This window comes from Bactrocera tryoni, chromosome 3 (genome assembly GCF_016617805.1).
Source record: "Bactrocera tryoni isolate S06 chromosome 3, CSIRO_BtryS06_freeze2, whole genome shotgun sequence".
NCBI lineage: Eukaryota > Metazoa > Arthropoda > Insecta > Diptera > Tephritidae > Bactrocera > Bactrocera tryoni.
The window spans coordinates 79670055-79691777 of record NC_052501.1 but is presented as its reverse complement, the minus strand read 5'-3'; the positions used below and the strand labels follow the sequence as shown (position 1 = coordinate 79691777).

General features: G+C 34.8%; 5 protein-coding genes across 12 annotated transcripts; 3 read left to right on the top strand and 2 right to left on the bottom strand.

Moving 5' to 3' along the window:
* Positions 1–699: 699 nt before the first annotated feature.
* LOC120771100 (dystrobrevin beta) lies at positions 700–12503 on the bottom strand. 7 transcript variants are annotated; one of them, XM_040098941.1, is made up of 9 exons: positions 12233–12503; positions 9334–9757; positions 9190–9275; positions 8119–8927; positions 7393–8047; positions 6235–6324; positions 5823–5867; positions 3746–4118; positions 1853–1895 (listed from the first exon to the last, which is right to left on the bottom strand). In XM_040098941.1, the coding sequence occupies exons 2-8, from the start codon at positions 9666–9668 to the stop codon at positions 3787–3789; spliced, it is 2352 nt and encodes a 783-aa protein (XP_039954875.1). In that variant the 5' UTR covers positions 9669–9757; positions 12233–12503; the 3' UTR covers positions 1853–1895; positions 3746–3786. The 7 variants fall into 7 exon arrangements, with proteins under 7 accessions (XP_039954869.1, XP_039954871.1, XP_039954873.1 ...); XM_040098935.1 differs by lacking the exons at positions 3746–4118; positions 5823–5867; positions 6235–6324 and adding an exon at positions 700–1241 and having other exon boundaries at positions 1852–1895; positions 12233–12488; XM_040098937.1 differs by lacking the exons at positions 3746–4118; positions 5823–5867; positions 6235–6324; positions 12233–12503 and adding exons at positions 700–1241; positions 11746–12179 and having other exon boundaries at positions 1852–1895.
* A 452-nt stretch (positions 12504–12955) lies between these two features.
* On the top strand, positions 12956–13626 carry LOC120771783 (dynein light chain roadblock-type 2-like). 2 transcript variants are annotated; one of them, XM_040099976.1, is made up of 3 exons: positions 12956–13112; positions 13163–13209; positions 13266–13626. In XM_040099976.1, the coding sequence occupies exons 2-3, from the start codon at positions 13189–13191 to the stop codon at positions 13578–13580; spliced, it is 336 nt and encodes a 111-aa protein (XP_039955910.1). In that variant the 5' UTR covers positions 12956–13112; positions 13163–13188; the 3' UTR covers positions 13581–13626. The 2 variants fall into 2 exon arrangements, with proteins under 2 accessions (XP_039955910.1, XP_039955911.1); XM_040099977.1 differs by lacking the exon at positions 12956–13112 and having other exon boundaries at positions 13128–13209.
* Positions 13627–13628: 2 nt separating this feature from the next.
* Positions 13629–14085, bottom strand: LOC120771784 (dynein light chain roadblock-type 2-like). Its single transcript, XM_040099978.1, has 2 exons — positions 14013–14085; positions 13629–13951 (listed from the first exon to the last, which is right to left on the bottom strand). Exons 1-2 carry the CDS (start codon positions 14016–14018, stop codon positions 13652–13654), a joined length of 306 nt encoding a protein of 101 aa, XP_039955912.1. The 5' UTR covers positions 14019–14085; the 3' UTR covers positions 13629–13651.
* Positions 14086–14355: 270 nt separating this feature from the next.
* On the top strand, positions 14356–15050 carry LOC120770413 (dynein light chain roadblock-type 2). Its single transcript, XM_040097848.1, has 3 exons — positions 14356–14466; positions 14531–14609; positions 14664–15050. Exons 1-3 carry the CDS (start codon positions 14464–14466, stop codon positions 14873–14875), a joined length of 294 nt encoding a protein of 97 aa, XP_039953782.1. The 5' UTR covers positions 14356–14463; the 3' UTR covers positions 14876–15050.
* A 392-nt stretch (positions 15051–15442) lies between these two features.
* Positions 15443–19025, top strand: LOC120770412 (transposable element Tc3 transposase). Its single transcript, XM_040097847.1, has 2 exons — positions 15443–15632; positions 16950–19025. Exon 2 carries the CDS (start codon positions 17496–17498, stop codon positions 18930–18932), a length of 1437 nt encoding a protein of 478 aa, XP_039953781.1. The 5' UTR covers positions 15443–15632; positions 16950–17495; the 3' UTR covers positions 18933–19025.
* The last annotated feature ends 2698 nt before the right edge of the window (positions 19026–21723 follow it).

The following is a 21723-nucleotide window of genomic DNA, read 5'->3' as shown; positions in this document are numbered from 1 at the left end:
ATTTAATTTTGAGCAAAAATATTTCTGTTTGCACACTGTATTATTAACACAATCAACCAAATATACAAAATTCAAAAATTTAGAAGCACACTTATAGGCGCGTTTAAATTTGAAATTTCATTTTGTATTCAAATTAATTTTATTTTTATTTTATAACAATTTTAACAAAAAATTTGTCATAGCTACGCTTGTAAATAGCTTTAAATTGCCGCAAAAACTGCTATTTTTGAAATACAAATTTAAAAAACAAACACCATTACAATAAAATCAGTGTAATAGTAAATAGCTTGATAATTTCATTTAATTTTTACTACACTGGTTCAACTTACATATAAATATATTTCAATTTATGCAAAATAAAAACAAAAAGTCGTCTTCTATTGTGGCATAATGTTGCAAATACATACAATTTTACACTCACATATACTTGGTGTTCGCATAAAGAAAAATAAAACAATATCCCTTAAAAACGTTTATACTAATAGCCACCAACAATAATAAAGCAAAAATATTTTCAGGCAAATCTCAACTATTTTAGTCTTTCAAAATGTCCACCATACAAATTTGCATTCTTTAACGCTTAAAACTCATTGCGAATTTGCTTAATTAAAATTAATACAAGCTTTAAATTTAGAATATCAATTTGTTTAGTTTTTTTTTGTTGCTTTTTTACTATAATTTTATCATACACATATGCAGTTGTAGTATTTCTTTATGAGTCTTTATTTTAGCTTGTCTTAATTTATTACAAGTATTTAGTTTTTTGCTTTTTTTACTGCTCAATTATTAGAATTATAAGTTATAAGTAAGTACATGTTGTTACCACTTGCAATTAAGTTAGCATTCGTTTATCAAACAAAACAAGAGACAAAAAAAAACTTTAAATATAACACTCAAAAACCATACTAAAATCAAATTCAAGTTCAAGTTCGCACATTTATAGTTAAATTAAAGTAAATAAATAGTTCCCTCACGTAATATAATGTAGCATTTATGTATATAATTTTATTTCGGCATTTTATAGTATTTTAATTCATTTTTTATTAACTTTTCCTCCTTTGTAAGTAGTTGTAAAGACTTGATTGTTGTTTAAATAAATCTTAGTAAAAAAAAATGTAAACGTAAACGCCGCCGCCGTCACTTTTATTATATTCTTGGTATTCCTTGGTTGGCTTTTAGTCATTTTGAAATTGTAAACGCCATTGGGCAAACTGTTCCTGCCAGTGATTACTCGCATTTGTCTGGAAGAGAGTGAGAAAAAGCAGTAATAAATATTAAGGTTTAACATTTTTGGAAACAAACACATACAACAATAGCAACAATAGCAATTTTTCTATTATTTATATACACTAATGATCATATTTACAATCAATGCGTTAACTACATAAGGCTTAATGAAGGGCTTAGACTATAATTTGAATTTTTCGTTTCATAAATTTATTTATTTACAATAAATACAATACTTAAATGAATATGGCTGTGGCCTAGTTCAACAATTTAAAACAAGTTCAAGTATGAATATTGAAAATATTTTCAAAATTCGAAAGGGGATTCAGACAGGCAGTTAATTTAGCCAAATAGTTGTCAAAACAATAAAACAACATTTCGCAATAAAGTGCTAATTGACTCAATTAAGCGGCTGTCTGAAACGCCCTTAAGACATTTTTTAGGTTATTTTACGAGTTGTGAGCAGAAATGGGTGAAAGAAGAACAATAGGACTGCAACTAGTATGGTAAAGGGGACTAAACATGGTTTACTTCAACATTGTTTAATGTACAAATATGCACTTGTTTGGCTTGGTTATTGTGATTAATTATTATTTTTTTAAATTTACATTGACAATGCTTTACCTTGACGTTCCATTCATTGCTATAAGTCTGCGATTCATCAAAGTCTGTAAAATCGCATTTAAAATGGAGTGTAAAAGAGTGCATTAAATATTGAAACGTCGTAAACAAATTTAAAGCTACATACATAGCTTTTCTAGTTTTCTAAAGTATTAGCAATAAAAAATATATATTTTTCGTCATCGAAGGTTTAAGTATCAACAAAGCACAATTTGCCGAAATTTCAGTGATTATATATTTTATGTACAAATGTGTGTATGTCTGTAAATAATATGCGAATTTATTTTATCAAAAATATATAAAATGATTTATTTGTTTATAGCCATGACTACTATGAGCTTTCGTGACAACTTTTTATCCGCTTGCTTCATGATTATAATGCAATTTACAATACAGAATTATTATTCAGAAATCCTACAAAAGGCATAATGTTTTCTGGGCGAAAACGCACAAATCACTGTGGTTAATACTAACTCTTATAATACTAAACTTACGACTTAACCGGAATAAATGCAAGCATTACAGTAGGCACTCAATATTGTGCGATCACATGTGTAGCACAATAGCTCTTGATCCTCAAAATAATATGCACATGAGTAATATGTGATGTGCTTTAACAGTGATAATGTAATCTCGCGGGAAGCTGGCTCTATAAAAGAAACGCAAGCACCGTGCCTGGTCAGTGCTTAGGTGACTGCCCCGCCGTGAAGTGCTGTGATTTAACAGTCGTGAGGTGTCCTCACGGTAAGCTGGCTGTTAGCTGGCTGTATAAAAGAAATGCAAGCACCGTACCTGGCCAGTGCTTAGGTGACTGTCCCGCCGTGAAGTGCTGGGATTTAACAGTCATGAGGTGTTCTCACGCTAAGCTGGCTGCAGGCTGGCTCTATAAAAGAAACGCAGGCACCGTGCCTGGTCAGTACTTGGGTGACAGTGATTTAACAGTCATAATGTAAACTCGCGGGAAGCTGGCTGTTCGCTGGATCTATAAAAGAAAAGCGGGCACTGTGCCTGGTCATTGCTTGGGTGACAGTGATTTAACAGTCAGAATGTAATCTCGCGGGAAGCTGGCTCTATAAAAGAAACGCAGGCACCGTGCCTGGTCAGTGCTTAGGTGACTGCCCCGCCGTGAAGTGCTGTGATTTAACAGTCGTGAGGTGTAATCACGGTAAGCTGGCTGTTAGCTGGCTGTATAAAAGAAATGCAAGCACCGTACCTGGCCAGTGCTTAGGTGACTGCCCCGCCGTGAAGTGCTGTGATTTAACAGTCGTGAGGTGTCCTCACGGTAAGCTGGCTGTTAGCTGGCTGCAGGCTGGCTCTATAAAAGAAACGCAGGCACGGTGCCTGTTCAGTGCTTGGGTGACAGTGATTTAACAGTCATAATGTAATCTCGCGGGAAGCTGACTCTATAAAAGAAACGCAGGCACCGTCCCTGGTCAGTACTTGGGTGACAGTGATTTAACAGTCATAATGTAAACTCGCAGGAAGATGGCTGTTAGTTGGCTCTATAAAAGAAAAGAAGCCACGGTGCCTGGTCTGTGCTTGGGTGACAGTGATTTAACAGTCATAATGCAAACTCGCGGGAAGCTGGCTCTATAAAAGAACTGCAGGCACGGTGCCTGGTCAGTGCTTGGGTGACAGTGCATTAACAGTCATAATGTAATCTCACGGGAAGCTGGCTGTTAGCTGGCTCTAATCTCGCGGAAAGCTAGTTCTATAAAAGAAAATCGTGCACGGTGCCTGGTCAGTGCTTATCGATCCCCTAAACTTTACTTTGACGATAGATATATGATGTCGTACGTATAAACACGGTATAATAATACAATATAATCCAACTAATAATATTTTCTAAATTTTTTTACGGCTTAACTATCAGCTGGGCATTCTCTACATATTTTACCTTTAAAAACAAACTCTTCTTAGCAGTGACAAAGGAACACTTCACAAGCTCATACTATATTTCATAATCAACGCATGCATAATCAGTTGCATTTCATCGATAGTCTCGCCGATTTCGTGTAGCGCCGGAAAACCGGCTTGCTCATCATCAATTAAAATGTCGGGATAATGTTTGTAGCACATAATACGTTGACTGCGTGTACGACGTTCGCAATCGTCCAACCATTTGTACTCTTCATCGGTTTGGAAGACATTCTCAAAGAGACAACGCTCCTCCTCATCAACATCTGCGTTATCGTTCGGCGCCGTTGTCGACGCGCCAGTCAACGCTTCATCGATTGGTGTTGATTCACCACCCACAACGTGACGCATATCTGTTTTTCGTTAGTTTGTTTTTGTATTTTAATTGGATTTTGTTGTTTTTTGTTTGCAAATGAAGTTGTTTATGGAAAAGTTTGGCACAAATACGCCAATAAATGACAGGCGAGGACACATTTAAATGCGCGTGTGTTTGTATATGTGTGTTTTTTTTCATTTATTTGTAGTAGTTAGTTCGGTAAAGAGTTAGGTAAAGAATGGAAGAAGTTATAAGTCGTTATTTGTATTTTTACAATTGCAATGCTTTTTACGTCGTCTATTAGGAAAGTAGTCTAAAATAAAGTTGAGAGCATAGGAAAAGTTGTTTTGGTGAAAATTCTAAGAATTCATGTTTTCATCTTTTTGCCTTTAACGGTTGCGTATGCACTGAGTTTAGTATTGATGAAATTTATAAATTTTTGTATGAATGCGTAACTGCTCTTCCTACTCGTTGCACAGTGGATCAGTTTTTCGAGGGTATTGGTCTCAGATTCTCACTTTCGGGCGGATTTCTTAAAACTTCTTTTATTATTTTTTACAATAATTGTATTTATTGTACTCTTTAATACACATTTTATAAAAAGAAGTTGGGATATTAAGAGATGTAATAGCAACATTTTCATACAAAGTCTTTTTGTATTTTGTCAATAGATGTTGTTGCAGTCGTACATATATCTCCAGTGCTATCAATCAAGTGGTCGACCAAAATGGTACATATTTGTTTATTTATTTATTAGTATAAATATAAAAAAATAAGTTGAAGTTTGATTAGAAATGCGAAAAGACTTTTTCGACTACATTCAATATTATAGGTTAGGTTAGGTAAGAGATTTCAACTTGTTTGCATATGTATATGTTTATCGAATTTACTTATATTTCAGAATATTTACAGAAATTTGAAGTGGATCCAGCAAATAGTTACGGAGATGTGTTAACGCGTTTTTCTTGAAACTCTATTTTCAAAGTCGGGGAGGATAATTTCTTCGAAACGACTGGACCAATCGAATTAAACACGATTTTCTTCGATATATTGTGAGATAATAATCGAAGGCATAAGTTTTTTTGATAATAATTTCGATTTTTAAACCCCTCTGAAAAAAAATTGAGGGATTCCAAAATTTTTTTAAATGAATTGCCGATTATTAAAGTGCATTAAACTCTTTAAATGTATAACTTTTAATTTACTTATTAAATAAAATGCATTAACAGAATAAATTGTCTAAAAAACGCGTTATTTCTAACTAGCAAGTGGATATAACCCTTTCAGATGCGCTAGATATGAAGATTTTGAGGTTATGAAATTACACAGAATGCGGAAGACTAATTGTTGTCAATTTAGCAGCAGAAAACAAAATAATTTGGAGGAAGGTTGCCGACTTGTTAACCCTTCGCCGGATATAATTCCTGATTAACTTCGGTTACATAGACCCGACCGTCGTGGGAATGTCGCTGGTCAACCGACACAACGGGAGCCTAACTTTTAGAACTGCATTTTATAAATTTATTTTAAAATATTGAATGAAAAAAAAAAAAATATTTATTTTTTTATCATTTTGCACCACTGTGCAACGATTTTATACGAATTAAAGAGATATATTTTTATAGTTGCTTTAATATTGACATAATTCGAATACGAGACAGTATTATTAATTAGCATCTTAACAAAGCAACAACCAAATTTATTATGCCAAAAGCTTACTAAACCGAACTACAGAACTTACCGAGCGGCATAATAAAGCGAGGTTGCGTGGGTAACGCAGTTGGTCCTGAAAAAGTGTGCAACTCGTTTTAACACTGAAAGCACAGAAATTATATTTTCTTTTTTTCTTTAGCATACAAAGTTATGCGAATTCGATAGGAGCGTGAAGCAAATTAAGTCTACTTACTTAAACTACTAAGCTGACATAAACAAATGCGGAGTGTGATAAAGTGTCGATGCCGGCGTTGATAAGGTGACAAATTAGCTGAATAACGGTGAAGCAGAAATCGCATGTATTCAATTACTGATGATGACTTGTTTACATTTGCTCGCCTACAAGTGCACATGGTACACGCACTGCCAGTGGGAAGGTACTGAACTCAACCTGTATGTACATATGTGATTGTGGGTATGCGGCTGTAGATGGCATTTACCTGCATTTAAATCGTTTACCAAATTCGAAAGTGCCGATGTTATATTATCAGCAGCGTCATTTATCTCAGCCATGGGATTAAGCATGAAGGCTGCGAGGCGCCATCGGTTGGATGCGATAGTTGTGTGCGCACATACATACAAATGTATGAGCAAAATACATGCAGATATGGTGACAGTAAGACATAAAGATGTATAACATTTACTAAACGAGTACTGTGTGTTATTCATAAAATTTAGTAAAAAGTGGTCTGAGAAATTCTAATGATTGAAGTACAAATGTAGACACATACGAGTATGAACACCGAAGTAGCGAATGTGTTTTCGTTTCCCCATAACTTAAAAAGTGATAAATCGCACGCCAACTGGCGTAAATCGCATTAAGAGGGACTAGATCGTGTGCCCGCAGAGTAGATTTATCAATAATTGAAGAAAACCCACAAAATGTAAATATGGCTTAAAACATACACTTAAAAAGCAATTACTAAAGCGATATCATTTTTACGTCATATTCCTTAAAAATGATTGATTAATAAAGCTTAGGCGATCGGCAAGTGACATTGCTTAACGAGCGTAAATAGCATATGGACACCATTAATATTTTCGATAAATTTGGCTAATGACAAAAAACGATTACACACTGTTAAAATATGTCGCTGAAAGATACAACGACTTGATCTTTGTCAGCAAGGACCTAAGAGGTTTTAAATTAAAAAAAATTCGTATTTCGATAGGTTATGCCTTTAAAAAATAAACTAAAATTTTAAATCAATATCTGAAATGGCTTTTGAGTTACAGCCATCTAAAGTTTAGGTCATTCTACGGACAATATCTTCTAGTGAGCATTTTCACTCACGAAGAAGGCCAGAAACACTGCAACTATAGAGGATCCTTTTTTAGCGCCGACGGAGATTGCGTGTTCTCAAAAATTATTTACTTTTATCTTAAAATTTTTTACAGTGTACCCTTAAAATATGTATATGTATACATAAAACTTAAAATTCGTACAGCAATAAATTTTTTTAATTCCCAAAAATCGCTTTATTTTAAGTATCAGACTTTTATTTTATGTTTTGCGGCATTTTCTTAACGCCAACCATGGATAATAGCATAAAAAATATCTTATCGCAATACGTTTGCATTATTGTATGTGCACTTACTTGAGCTCGTGTTGCCTGTAAATGCTGAACGCACTTCATTGCTTATTTGATTCAATTGCTCCAGTTGGCTTGTATTGAATGACTGTTGTTGTTGTTGTGAGCCTTGTAACGCGCCAGTCTGTTGTGCCTGCAGCAATTGTTGCTGCGAAGGGCGGCCGCCTCCGCCACCACCAGCGCCTGCCATGCCAATTAAAGAATGTGCCGGTGCTTGGCCTTGTTGCGAATGCATTGCAGCAATATTAAGTGAATTAGCACCGCCCACAATTGCATTTACGGCACCTATGCCACCGGGCATGGGTGGTGATTTGCCCGAACGTGGACTGGAATTGGGTGTGGAGCGAGGTGAGGTTGTTTGCTGATTCTTTAGCATACGCATGAGTCCTTCCAACTGTTCCATTAGTTGACGACGCGAGTCCTGCAATGCGCCCAAATGACCTTCCAGCTCACCCTTGCGTTGACGCAATGCGCGTAGCTCATTTATAAGCGCCGGATTTTCTGGTGTGATTTGCTCAACTTCTTGTTGACGACGAAGTCTGGCTATTTCACGCATTATCTCTTTATTTTTGGATTCCAGTTGAGCGATAAGTTCACGTTGCGCACGCGAATTATCCGAACCGATACTACTGGCGTTATCAACGTTACCAGCATTGACCGGCTGCAATTGAGTAAAGTAAAAAAATTGATTATTAGAGAAAAAAATATATGATATAAAAGTTTCCAACTTACAGCACGATTTTCCTGGGCAAGACGTGCGGCATAGCGTGCAATTAAACGATGCTCCTCATCGTTGGCCGAAGCGGTGGCCATGCGTGACATGCTAGCACCGGTGGCACTGTCAAGACTGCGTCCAGTGGCACGTGAATCTAACGTACTGGAGCGATCGTACAACAGGCCACCACTATGTGCGCCACCTGGCACACCGCCGTGCAGCAGTGGCGGATCCGTGAAACCATTGTGTGATGGTAGGGGTGATGGCGGTACAATATGCGAGAGATTCAAAGTCTTTTCGGGATGTTCGGGGAATCGTGGCAACACTTGTGTCGTCTTCTCGGGCACGCATCGGAAGCTCTTGCGCAACGAATGGCCGATCTGCTTACTGGGCGATTTATAACTCGAATATTCTTTGACTTCGTGATCATTCTGATGATTCAGTGATGTCTTGCCGTGCCAAAAACACTCTTGACATAATTGGTAGGCGTGGCACCGCTGACAACGATAACGAAATCCCGTAAAGTTCTCCTTGTGACATACCGAACAGATAGTCGGATGTACAATTGTCTCAACAGTGGCCAAACGATGCAACAACGGCAACCAAACAAGGCACGATGGACCCGGTTCAGACATAAGTGTTGCCATGAAATCATTCACTGTGACCTTATTCTCAGCTGGAAATATTTCCTCCTCCAAGCCGTCTTTATAATGGAATGTAGGAGATTCATATACAGCCGCAGGCAAAGCCAACACTTCACGTAGAAATTCGCCCAATTTCCAAGGTACTAATTGACCAGCGCCATCAGATATTTGCGAAAAAATATCTGGAAAGGGATGAATGCAAATAATTATTATAAATTGTAAATTATACAAAATTAGTGTTGATTAAAAGAAAATAAAAGCTTAAAAATGATAAAAACAAACAAAATGTTAATAAAGCAACACTACAAGTTGAAAGAGTTGCCGGCAACATGCTCATAGCATTATATAATACAAGAATGACAAGCCAGGACGCACAAAAAGTTTTCTATAATAATATGTACAGTAAAATTAATTAATAAATAAAATTTTATTTTTTCGACTTACATCTCAATTTATCCACTAATTTTCCGGAGCACATAGTCGCCAACGCCACCTTGATTGAGAAAACGCGAATTTTGCCAGAATTATCGCTAAAAATCAAAAAGTTAACCAGTTACTTGGAACATAAGGACTTTGTTTGCTACTCACCTTGTATACGCTGCTAAAAGCCAATTGAGCAAGAGGCCGGCCTTCGAATCAACGGGAACTTGCTGGGCCGTTGGAAGACGTTTATTGAGGTTATGATAGAGTGATGAAACGAGTGTCTCTAATCTTGCCACGCTCACTTCGCTTTGTGGCTCTAATGTATTCAAACCATTCTCACGGAATGCCTCAATTACATTCCATATATCGACCAAGTGTAGATTTGTCGACTTTTGTATATAACGCAATTTTGAGGCCGTGCGGTAAGAAGCAAAACGTATTGAATCAAATGTCTGCAAACGTAAATCCTGCAGAATAGCTATACTCGATTCCAGTTCCATTTCAGGCGTTGCAAAGTATAAGGCTTTTATGGAAAGAATATTTTTTTTTATTAAATTTTTGCTGCGTTTACTTTAATGTGGAGCAAATACTGAAAATAAATTAAGAAAACCGAATATATTATTTAAATCTTATATAAAGTCGAAGTAATTTGATGGTAACATAAATAAAACAAGAAAAACCATTAACTTCACCTGCACCGAAGTTACATATATGGTTATACCCTTCACACGTTAATTTTTTATAACATAAAAGGGTATAAAAATATCTAAATGCACACATAGCTAAACCGGCATAGCTCCTCACGTCGATCAGTTTTATTTTTATACATATTTTATACATATACTTTATAGGATCTCTGACGGTCTTTCTAGGTGTTACAAACTACCTGTCAAACTCAATATACCTTGTTCAGGGTATAATAAGACTGCTATTATGTTTGACTTATTCATATAATTTAAAATTAAATACACACATAAACGTAAACATTTGTTACATATTAAATATAGTATATACATACATATATGTAATACATACATACATATATGTGATACATTCATATATGCATTGTTTTACTGAAGAATGCCAATGAGTGCAGCCTTAAAACTGTTCGAATGCTACAACATTCACCCACTGATATTCAAATGCAGCAATATGTCCGTGGACAAATATTGATTTGTGACATTTATAAATGTGTAAATTGCATTAGAAAACAGACAATTAGAAATATTATTCATGGGAAAATAAAGGCATTGCCTTACAGTTACATGTAAAACCTTGATACAGATAGGTTGTTATACATACCTACATAAATCAGCAAGATTGAACTGCGAAGAATAGGGACAATTTTGAAATACACAGATAAACATACGAACATACATATGAAATAAAACTGTCAATCATTACATATGTCTTATGTAGATAATTCAGAAATAATGTTACTAAATTACTATTAAAAACTATTTCCTAATATAGAAGCTTCCCAGAAGGCGCCAGTCAACCGCTTCTGACGTACAAATGTACATTTATTTGTTTCTTCTTTATCATCTACCCACTCTTCTAAATTTGTAAAATTTCATAGGTGGAACAATCATTGCACTATGCATACATCTTCATGTGCCAGTAGTTGGCATGTAGGCGTCTGCTGATTTCAAAACTTCATATATTTGGGATGTGTTGTTGTGCCGTGTGTCCAAAAATTATTCATCACACAAAAAATTTAAAATACAAAAAAAAAACAGCAAAATTTCAACACACGTTTCTTTGCGTTTAATACAAAAACAAAATATTGATCAGGCGAAAAATAGCAAAATCACAATATAATGGCGAGGGGAGTGTTTAGTATGGGCGAGAAGTCAAAATAGCTTGGTGACATCATTTCCTCTAATTACGGCGACAATGGCATACTGAACTGTTTACAAACAGAGATCTCTCTGTGAGACTGTTGTGATGCGCAGCGCTGCTATCCAAAACGATGCTATGCAACGCGCTTCGCTGATTGTACGCCTTTTAATCGCTAGCGGATTATTATTTCATTTCTCTTTCTTGATTTGACATTCTAACGAGTGATAAACGAGAGTACCTATAATTATTGTTACTAAATGTAATTAATGTAATTTAATACAAAAATTCCCGATGAAATTTCCAGTTTACGCGTTTTGCTACACGTTTGCCAGCTTCTGAATAGCTGCCGAGCTCAACTTGTCAGGTGTTTATGCAAAACAAATAGGTAAGCGTCATCGGCTTAAAATAATTCTGGTATTTCGGTTTTAATGATAATTTTTTTATAATCTCTTTTTTCTATTTTTTCGCTAAATATGTTCGTTTAAGTGTGCACGCCACCATTGTTATACAGTGAGCAATTGATGTTTTTAATACAAATATTTAAATTTAATAAAAATATTTTATAAAGAGCTTTATGAATTTGTAGTTTCTGTAAGTATATAGATTTTCACTTGTTTCATTAAGAATATCTGCTGCACAAAACTTGTACTTTAAATTGCTACATTTTTAATTCAAACAGACGGTATAAATTTCTGACCCACAAACCGCACATCACAAACATTAATTCTGACCAACCGCAAATTACTCTTAATCCATTGAAAATCAACTCAACTGGAGCAGTGTGCACCCTGATTTCTGTCTTCCAAAGATTATGATACACCAAATTACTTTGCAGTTGCTGTCAATAGCAGTATCATACTTATACGGTGTAGGTAGTATGGTAGTAGCAGAAAATCTAATCATGCGCAGTTGCAGTATTCCTTTTCGCAGACCGGTAGGTAGAGTTTTTGCTTTATGAATGAGGTTTTGCGGACGATGGACTAATTATGAGGCGTATATCGCGCTCTTGTGTACTTCTTTTACAAACGTACCAGCTAAAACTTAATAATTTTTTCATTGAAGCGTACATATTTCAAACATACGTATCGATTTTCAATTATTTTCCAGCACGAGTAGAATGGTAATGCGTATTTATAATTGTCCATCTGTTATCTTGACTATATTTTGCACTCCACTGGACCACTTTTATAGCGATGCTATCCATCGTCATTATGCTGCTTACCTTTCTGCAATTTTCTATCACCAATGGTATTTTACTGCGGCACAAAATAGTTTTCATTTCACTTCACTGCATTCTTTTCACAGCCTCTTATTTAATTCACATATCTTCACTTATCTCTTGCCAGTTTACTGTATTTGATTTGATTTGATAAATATGCGTTCCAAATTATTTGATAAATAATATTTAACAGCAACAAAACTTTCAGCCCACACCTCAAATCATTCAACTTGACTACAATGAAAGCGCGATATAACTATGAACATGCCATCGACTGTATAAAACAGTGATGCATTGGAATGTATGCAAAAATATCTCCTATAAAATTTTAAGTTTTATATATTATTTTTTCGCATTACGATAAATGATTTCCAATTAAATAAAATACATATGTATGTATATTGGAACAAATAATTTCTATATTTAAGCTACATTTCAGATTTTAATTATATCAAAAATATATATTAGTGATAAAAAAATTCTTTAGTAAGTTGATTTTCAAATTACATACAAATATGTATATTAAAAATAAAACATTGTTTTATTATTATTATTTATATCCGAAACGAAAAAGAACACTGTTATTTTTTCAAAATCGATATCTAATTAACAATCTTATATATCGATAACTAGTTATAATAACTCTGATTTAATTTTTTGAAAATAACTAAAAACATTTTCAAAAATTTTTAAAATTATAATGTTAGCTGAATAGTATAAACTCAATATGTATTATTAAACTTCGCATGGTATTCACGTAGCTAGTTACCATGGCAGGAAAAACCACCATAAAGCCATTTAAACATTCTAGCTTTACCTATTGACCTATATTCAACTGCAGAAAGTACTATGGAGACCAACCTGCATTTAAGGAATTCATAAAGTAAGCAATGGTTGTGTGACATCTTTCAAATTTTGATAACTTTTTTATAGTTAATAATTATAAAGCATAAGGAAAGATGCAAGCAGATCAACAGCAGGTAACATATACATAAGTCTGTATATACAACACAAGTTGATGCCTTTTTCTTTATAGAGTAAACGTACACGCTCATATGTGGAGGAGGTTTTCCGGCTAATAGAAGAAAAACCAGATATAGTGGATATAATTATATTGAACAAAAATGGCAATCCCGTCAAGACGACCATGGAGAAACAAATGGCTATTGAGTTTGCTGGTCTATATGAAATATTGAAGGAGAAAGTACAATTGGGCTTACAAAAGATTGATCCGAAAGATGAGTTATTAATGCTACGTGTGCGGACCAAAGCCAATGAGGTACTTATAACGCCAGATGGAAAAATTACTGTGATGGTGGTACAAAATGCGCAGGATAGAATACAGTTATGAGTGTTATTCCAAATTTTACAAAACCAAATTACACGAAAAATATATATAAATGGTTAAATAACGATGTAGTTTTATTGCATCACAACAATTGTGAATTCCTTTTCCGGTGCGACTAAATATTCAAATTTTCGTGTGGCAATGCGAAGAAAGGCCAAATCATTGGTGGAGTCCAAGTCCCGCACAGCGCTGCGAGCTGTTGGTACTAGTACTCCGCTAATCAATTTAGTTATGCCACCAGAAGTGCTGTTATCGAATGTAGATTGTACCACAGTTCCTAAGGCATTATTCGACACCACATAGCCAATGGCGTTCCTCATGATACGTTCTGTGTTTTCGGCATTCCTGCGTACAACGTTCTCCAATTGAATTGACTGTTGAAAATAAATACCAGTTAAAGCTTGATGATATGCAGTCTTTTGAGCGAAAACTTACCAACATTGAAAATATCTAAATTATCAAAAAAATATAATGTATAGTCAGTCTTTCATAGACAATTCAAAAAATGAAATAAACGTGCTTGAAATTGATTACTGAGTTTCAATAAAAAAATTGTTAAGTAAAATTTTATTTTAAACATTTGTACATAAATGCAATGCATTAAAATTTATGTATTACAACAAATACTATTGAAATCTCTAGTTTAATTTTATGTTGATTTGGACCATTTGATAGTGAAATTCAAAATAGTCAAGTGATATCTAAACAAATACGCCACCCTGGTAACTATGCTTTTTATTAAAAGTACTTTTAATTTATTGTTAAATGCAACCCCACTTGTGTTTTCTGCTTGATCGATGACAACATTGATTTTCATTCTGGTTGTCGTCCACTGATTCAGGTGAAAAGTTTGCAAATTTTTCAAGTTTCAATAATAAACAGCAATATGGTAAATAAAAGTATTTAGTATAAAGCTTACAATATAATCTGTTCTGTATAATTATATATTGTAGTCCCAAGAAGTTGAGGAAACCTTAAAACGTATTCAGTCACACAAGGGTGTTGTCGGTACCATTGTTGTCAATAATGAAGGTAATTTGACTACACTATTACATACGGAATTTACTAATTAGACTATTTTATTAGGTATTCCAGTCAAGTCGACATTGGACAACACGACCACAGTGCAGTACGCCGGACTCATGAGTCAGTTATCTGACAAAGCACGTAGTGTTGTGCGTGATTTAGACCCATCCAATGATCTCACTTTCCTGCGTGTACGTTCTAAGAAGCACGAAATTATGGTTGCTCCAGATAAGGATTTCATATTGATAGTTATCCAAAATCCAACTGATTAATGTGTGTAAGGATGGTATGGTCTAAAACAAACACTTCAGCTACTTACGTATACATTTTATTAAACCGCGTTGCAGGACATTCTGCACAAAAATATACAATATATCTTTTAAGATCTGCTTGCATATTATGTGATTAAACGTTAGTATTAATTTTGATACAAACAACACAGCACAATGCAAAGACTTTTGAAAAAACTCATGGATTTTAGTGTTGAAGTAACATATCTACGGGATTCAGAGGCAACATTAATTTTATAGTCACAAAAAGAAGAAAAGAATTTTCATTTAGAAATATTAACTTGTTTGTGGAAATTAAAATATATGGTAGGGACCTTAATTAGCAGAGAAGAAACCCTCATTTGCCATTCTCAATAGAAAGTACAGGGTGTCGCTAAAATAATAAAATGTAATTGTTAATTAAAATAAAGAAAAGAATTTTTTGTACGCAGGAAAATTATAAAAGTAATACTTCATAATAATTTTTTTGCATTAAGGCGGCTCTTAAGACTGTTGGATTTTAAATTGACATTTCATACAACCATGTGAATCTGATCTGACAGCTGTAAATACGGATAGCTTGCGTAAAGTCAGATTTTGTCATTGGCTCGCCCTGTCTGCCTGTCTACTTGTGTGTTGCTGCTGCTGCATCGGATATGCATGGTTTCCATTTTTATTAACGCATCGCAATTAATAAAGCCAAAAAATGGAACCAAATTGTATCTGCTTTTCTTATACAGCAAACACGATCTAAATAAAGGTACGTGAAAAAAAGTATGTGCAAAGTGCAGATGACGAAGCTTGATAGTGTGATTTGGGGTTACGGAAGTAAATTTTTCACTCAAATGTGCTATTGTGCGTGATGTAAAGTGATTTCACTGTGTTATTTTCATTGAATTTGTAAATATAATTTAGAGTATATGCATGAAAATTATAAAAATAATGAATTGAGTGTTTAAGAATATGCATATGAATTTGGAATAAAGAAAAATTTAATCGTTCGCATCCAGCGAATTCCCGAGAGCAAAATTTTCGTTTCGTCACGATTTATGTACATATTCACAATATCGACTGGTTTTCGGTATAAATATGTACAAAGTGCGTGTATATAGATAGGATTTGAACGCAAACGCACGTAGCTTGCTTGCTTTGCTTTATCATTTCTGTATATATGTACATATGTATATACAGTGTATTCACGTTAATTTGTGCGTTGTTTCACATCTGTATGTATTTACAGTGTAAACTAAATAAACATCGGCCATCAGTTAAAATGAAGAACACAAAAAGTCTTCATTATTTCGAAAGCTCTTCAAGTGGAATTCTTTGATGTGTTTGATGCTTTGTGTGCTTTTAGATTGTTTAATTTTTCAAAAAAAAAAATATATATAGACAAAATGCATAATGTAAACAATAATAATGGTATTAAGTGTTTGATATAAGATGTTACAACTTTATTTTTGTAAGCTTTCAAATGTATAGCGCATTATATTGTCGACCATTGCTTGCCAATATATATTTGTATCTACCCGAGTGTGCTGTTGTTGTTGCATACATTGCTGCTTCCATCTACGGTAGCATTGATATCAGTATCGCAAGGTGTACCATGATGCATATGTTTGTACATACATATGGCAATATGTAATATGTCACCAACAATTAATGCGACAGTTGTTCGGGTTTGAAATTTTTCTTTTCCATCAAGCAAAATGGACAAGCTGTTAAAATATTAATCCATGTGTACTACCACCAATTAATTTAATATAAACCGTTAATGAAGTGTTAATTTTTTGTATTTTAGTCACAAAATAATAAAACGCTATCGCATTTGATTAAATAGGACAATAAAAAGTACAAATATATGTATGTGAAAATATTCGATGGACATTACTATGTACATACAAATTTGTATGTAAAGTGCAGTCTCTTTCAAAGAAGCTTGGCATCGTGCAGTAAATTAAGTTAAAATCAATTGCAGAAGAAGAAGAAGTGGAAACTAGTTAAATTTATTTATTAACTAAATCTAAAAAAATCTATATGTTTTTGTGTTTTAAAAAGTGTTTGTTTTTATTTACAGATTCTACATAAACAACTTTAAACACGGCATGAAATAAATATACATAAATTATTAGTATACAGTGTTAATGGAATAATAAGAAAAGTTGATCAGAATCATAAAACATTACTTCTAGTACTAAAATAATCCATGTAGATAAGGTAATTTTTAAAATTACAATCTAATTAATAAAAATTAACGACATTCGTAATTGAAACTGCGCATCAGCAGGAATATACCTAAAACATATAGATATAATACGTTCTAATAGTTTTACTCATGTATGTTTGTTAAAACAATATCACATGAAAATCGATCGATGGACTTTCATTTATTTGGCCACAGTCTGTGATGAATTTCTTGAAGCAACGCTAACAATAATAACCAGCTTCGTTAATACATAGTGAGAAATAAAGTGCCAGCTGTATTTCTACCACAACTGAAGCACAGTAATCTTTACTTTTTTGATTATTGTTGGCTTAAATTATAAAAAAAAATCGATAACAATTTCGAAAAGCAATTATAAGAGTTTGCAGTGGCGGCTAGTAAGCGCCTGCCTAACCTCTGATGGCCCTACAACACTACCTCAAACACACAGACAATTACTGCGGAACTGCGCCAACAGTCACGGCAACAACAGTACCAACAACAAACACAGGAGCGATAACGCAAGCACATTTGCAATTGCAACATCACGCAACAGCAGTGACAGCGCAGTCTTATCAACAACAGCAGCAACAACTAACACAAATTCAACAACAACAACAACAGCAACTGCAACTACATAATATCACACCAACAACAATCACACCAACACAGGACACCACAACATCGGCAACAACCCACACTAACGCACAAGCGCATCAGCAATTACTGGTTCAATCACAGCATCGACTAAAGCAGCTGCAACTCAAACAGCCCACTATACATCAGCAGCATATGACCTATCATCACCACCATCCTTACTATCAGCAAAGCAACCTTCATAATACAAATACATCAGCTGTATCAAATACATTAGCCAACACGGGTGCGGCCAATCATAAATTCAAAAGTGCGCAGCACAACCAACAGAACTATAATCATAATCGTACGCTTCCCATACACGCACTAAATCAGAATTCAAATTTCTCAGCGGCCAGTTCGAGTACGGGTGGCGGCACAGCCTCCAGTCATGCGCCAACACAGCAATCGAATGCCACTAACTCTAGTCGCTCATCAGCCGCTAATGGACATGCCAACAATGCGGTGGACAGTGCCAAAGCCGGAGCAGTGGGTGCACAGATGCGCAGCGGCACATCAGCAACCGGTAGCTCGGCAGTTAATTCTAAAAAAATCAAAATAGAACCAGTGTTGTCGCAGTATCATCAAACTGAACGTTTAAACTTCGCTAATTCGCATATTGTGTGGGGTGAAGAGCATTGGCGACGTGTGGTCTTCCAGGATGAGCGTAAATTCAATTTAGATGGACCGGATGGCTTCTCCAGTTATTTTCACGATTTACGTAATTACGAACAAACGCTTTCGCAACGACCGCGTGGCAATTCCGTTTACATATATATGTTAATCACCGCCGGTGGTCCAATTCACATGGAGGTGTCGACGGCGAAACAACGACCACAAACATATATTGAGACCATATTGCGCGAGCGACCGAATATCATTACCAAATTAGGTGGTAATCCCGATTTTATACTGCAAGATCACAATTGGACGGCCAATATGACGCCGACAACACAAGAAATGCTCGATGCCGAAGGCATCAAAATGCAACGTTGGCCAACTATAGCGCATGACGTCAACATTATGGAGAATATCTGGGGTTGGCTGATACGTGAAGTCTACGATGGTGGACGCAAATTTTCGCGCAAGGACGATCTCATATTTCGTATACGTGCGGCATGGACGCGTTTACCGATGGATTTTGTGGTCAATCTCTACAGCACACTGCCTGAACGCATTGCAGAATTATACTATACGCGCGGCATTTACACAAACTGTTGACGATGGCAGTGTTAGGATAGAAATAGTTAAGTTGACATAGATCCACGTTGAGCGAGGACGTGATCAAAACAGCACAATGGAAGGGTTGCAAAGCAAAACAGCGCCAAATAAGCAGACTGGGGTTGAAAAAAATACAATATGTTTTCTAAATGTTATCAAATCAGCCGCAATGTAATGGGTAAAAGGGGAAAAGCAATGAAGGAAATATTTACACAGTGTAGCCGAACAATTGGTAGCAGCAGAGAGTGATGAGCATGTTAAACGTGCAGGACAATTTAAATATATATATATATATATATACATGAAATGTGTGTATGCCTGTAGCAAACCTGAAACCTCGCAGCTCGACGATACGTTGTTGTGATCCATGTTGGCAATATTTCATTATTGTATCTGTGCCTAAATGTAGGCTCTCAAAAGATATTCGCATAAGCGCCTTTTGAGTTTTTCCGCCACTCATTGCATGTTTAAAGTCTGCCCTTTAATAGTGTCCCGAATAAAGACTGGCATGATGCAGAGACTACGGACGTTTTCAAATTACATACCTGAAATTCATATACATATATGTACATATGTACATATATGTATATGTGGGAACCATTACTTGGAATTGACTGCAATTTTTTCTTTTTGTTTTATAAATCTATATAATTTCTCATTAGTGTAAGCTCACCACACCTTTGTAAACAGATTGAACAAAGTGTTTGTTGTTCATGTATTTCATACGGTTTAAAAATAATGCACAATATTATTTGTGTTTATTTTTTTGAGGGAAGTCATATTGTGCAACTTTTCAAATACCTACTGTCACACGAACAAACCTGCAGGCACAGCATGCGTTCACAGAAGAGGACCTAAACCGCGCCGGGCACATGTTGCTCTGCTAAAATTCAATAACTGGCATTTATTTATTTTTTTGTGTTCTTTTACTTTTCATTTTGAACGTACCAAGACTGTCTACGACTGCTTAACAATTGCATATATACCTACATAAAGGTTTACAGAGACGAACATATGGTTGATTGTTTCGTCTGTTGCTTTGTCAACAGGCAGTTGAGCCACACACACACGAGAGTAGTGTTGCACTTAGCACCTGCTCTCAAGCGCAATTTCCCTCACTTGCTGTACTGCCTTCTACCACACTTTGCACGCTGCTAAATCGCGAACTCCTGTGACGCACTGGCATACGTACATACATACATACATATATACACACATAAATATGTTCTGTGATAGTTGTTAGTGTGCTTTTGAATTTTATTTTTAATATTTTTTTAAACTGAAATTTTTTGATTATTTTTTCGTGTAACTCTCGGTTAACTGCGCTTTATACATAACATAAGGATAATACATACATATAGATATACATATATAAATATGCATGCAAACATACATACAAAGATGTAATTTGAAACACCACTATACATATGCATATTATATATATAAATACATATGTATGTATTGTTATATGTAGGCTGCACGAAATGTTTGTAAGCATGTAAGTGGGATCCTTCTCATTGTGCTGCATAGGAGTTCTTTTGTAAAAAGTACTGAAGTAACTGAAGTATTATATCGGAAATCTAAATAAAACAAGTAAAATTTAATAATACAACATATAAATAATACAAAATAAAAATAAACAAAAAAAATCATGAAACAACAATAACACTATGTAATACGTATGGAGACTTGCGTTATCTGTACATACTCGTATATAACGAATTAGCTTTTAGTAATTGTATTTTTTAATGAAATTTAATTTGGAGCAAAAGAATATATTATATGTTCACTAGATATGTTAACTAAGAAAAAAGTGAAAACTTAATTAATTAAATTAACTAAAAACTACACTTTAGCTACATATTACCATGCATACCTATATTCCTATGTATGTATGTAACTATTAGTTAAGTTCAAATTTACTACCAAGCGAACGACCAGCGCTCAGCGGCTATTTATACATACATATAAAAGTATGCATACATATGTATGTATGTAAGTTTATGGCGTTTTTCACCACAGCTGGTACGCCTTGGATGACTACTACTAAAAATAAATAACAACAAGCATAATGTTGATTTCACGACCTGAATATGTAACAATTAGAAATCCTAAAAAATATTGTAGTTCCACAACAACAACAACGCAAATTCATTTGTGCTGTCTGCTGGCGTAGAAGCGGTAGAAAATAAACACGGCGTCTTGCAACGAAAATGGCATTGCGCATGCGTACTTATGTACATAGATACGAGTGATGAAATGTGCGTATGTTTTGTATGCGTGTATATATGTATGTATGTACGTATGTGTATGTATGATAAGAACGGCATAATACTGGAAATTATGTGATTTTTTCGCTTATAAAATATTTTTTTAAAACACAAATGTATTTAAAAAGCTCTAAAATAAACGCTCTCGATGAATAACTGAAGTATACGCCACTGTGTTTTACTTATAAATTTGAAAGAAATAATATTGTTGATGCTTTTACTAAGCAGGTTTGGAACGGCTTTGATCGAATAATAGCTGGATATCGCTAACGTAGAGAGTTGCCGGTTTTGGGTATGACTTCGATGTATATAGGGAATGCGCCACAACAAAAAAAGCAAGCACTAAAAGTTGTGGGTCTCTCACAGGAATTCTAGTTTCTCCGACTACGCTTAAAAATGTGAAGGGGACATGGTAACATACTTTTAGGCGCCGTACCGTTTGGCAACGTACATATGTATAGCCAGCAAACTACGAAATTTGCCTAAGGATCTTTGTGTATTTTGCATTTAACAAAACTAAT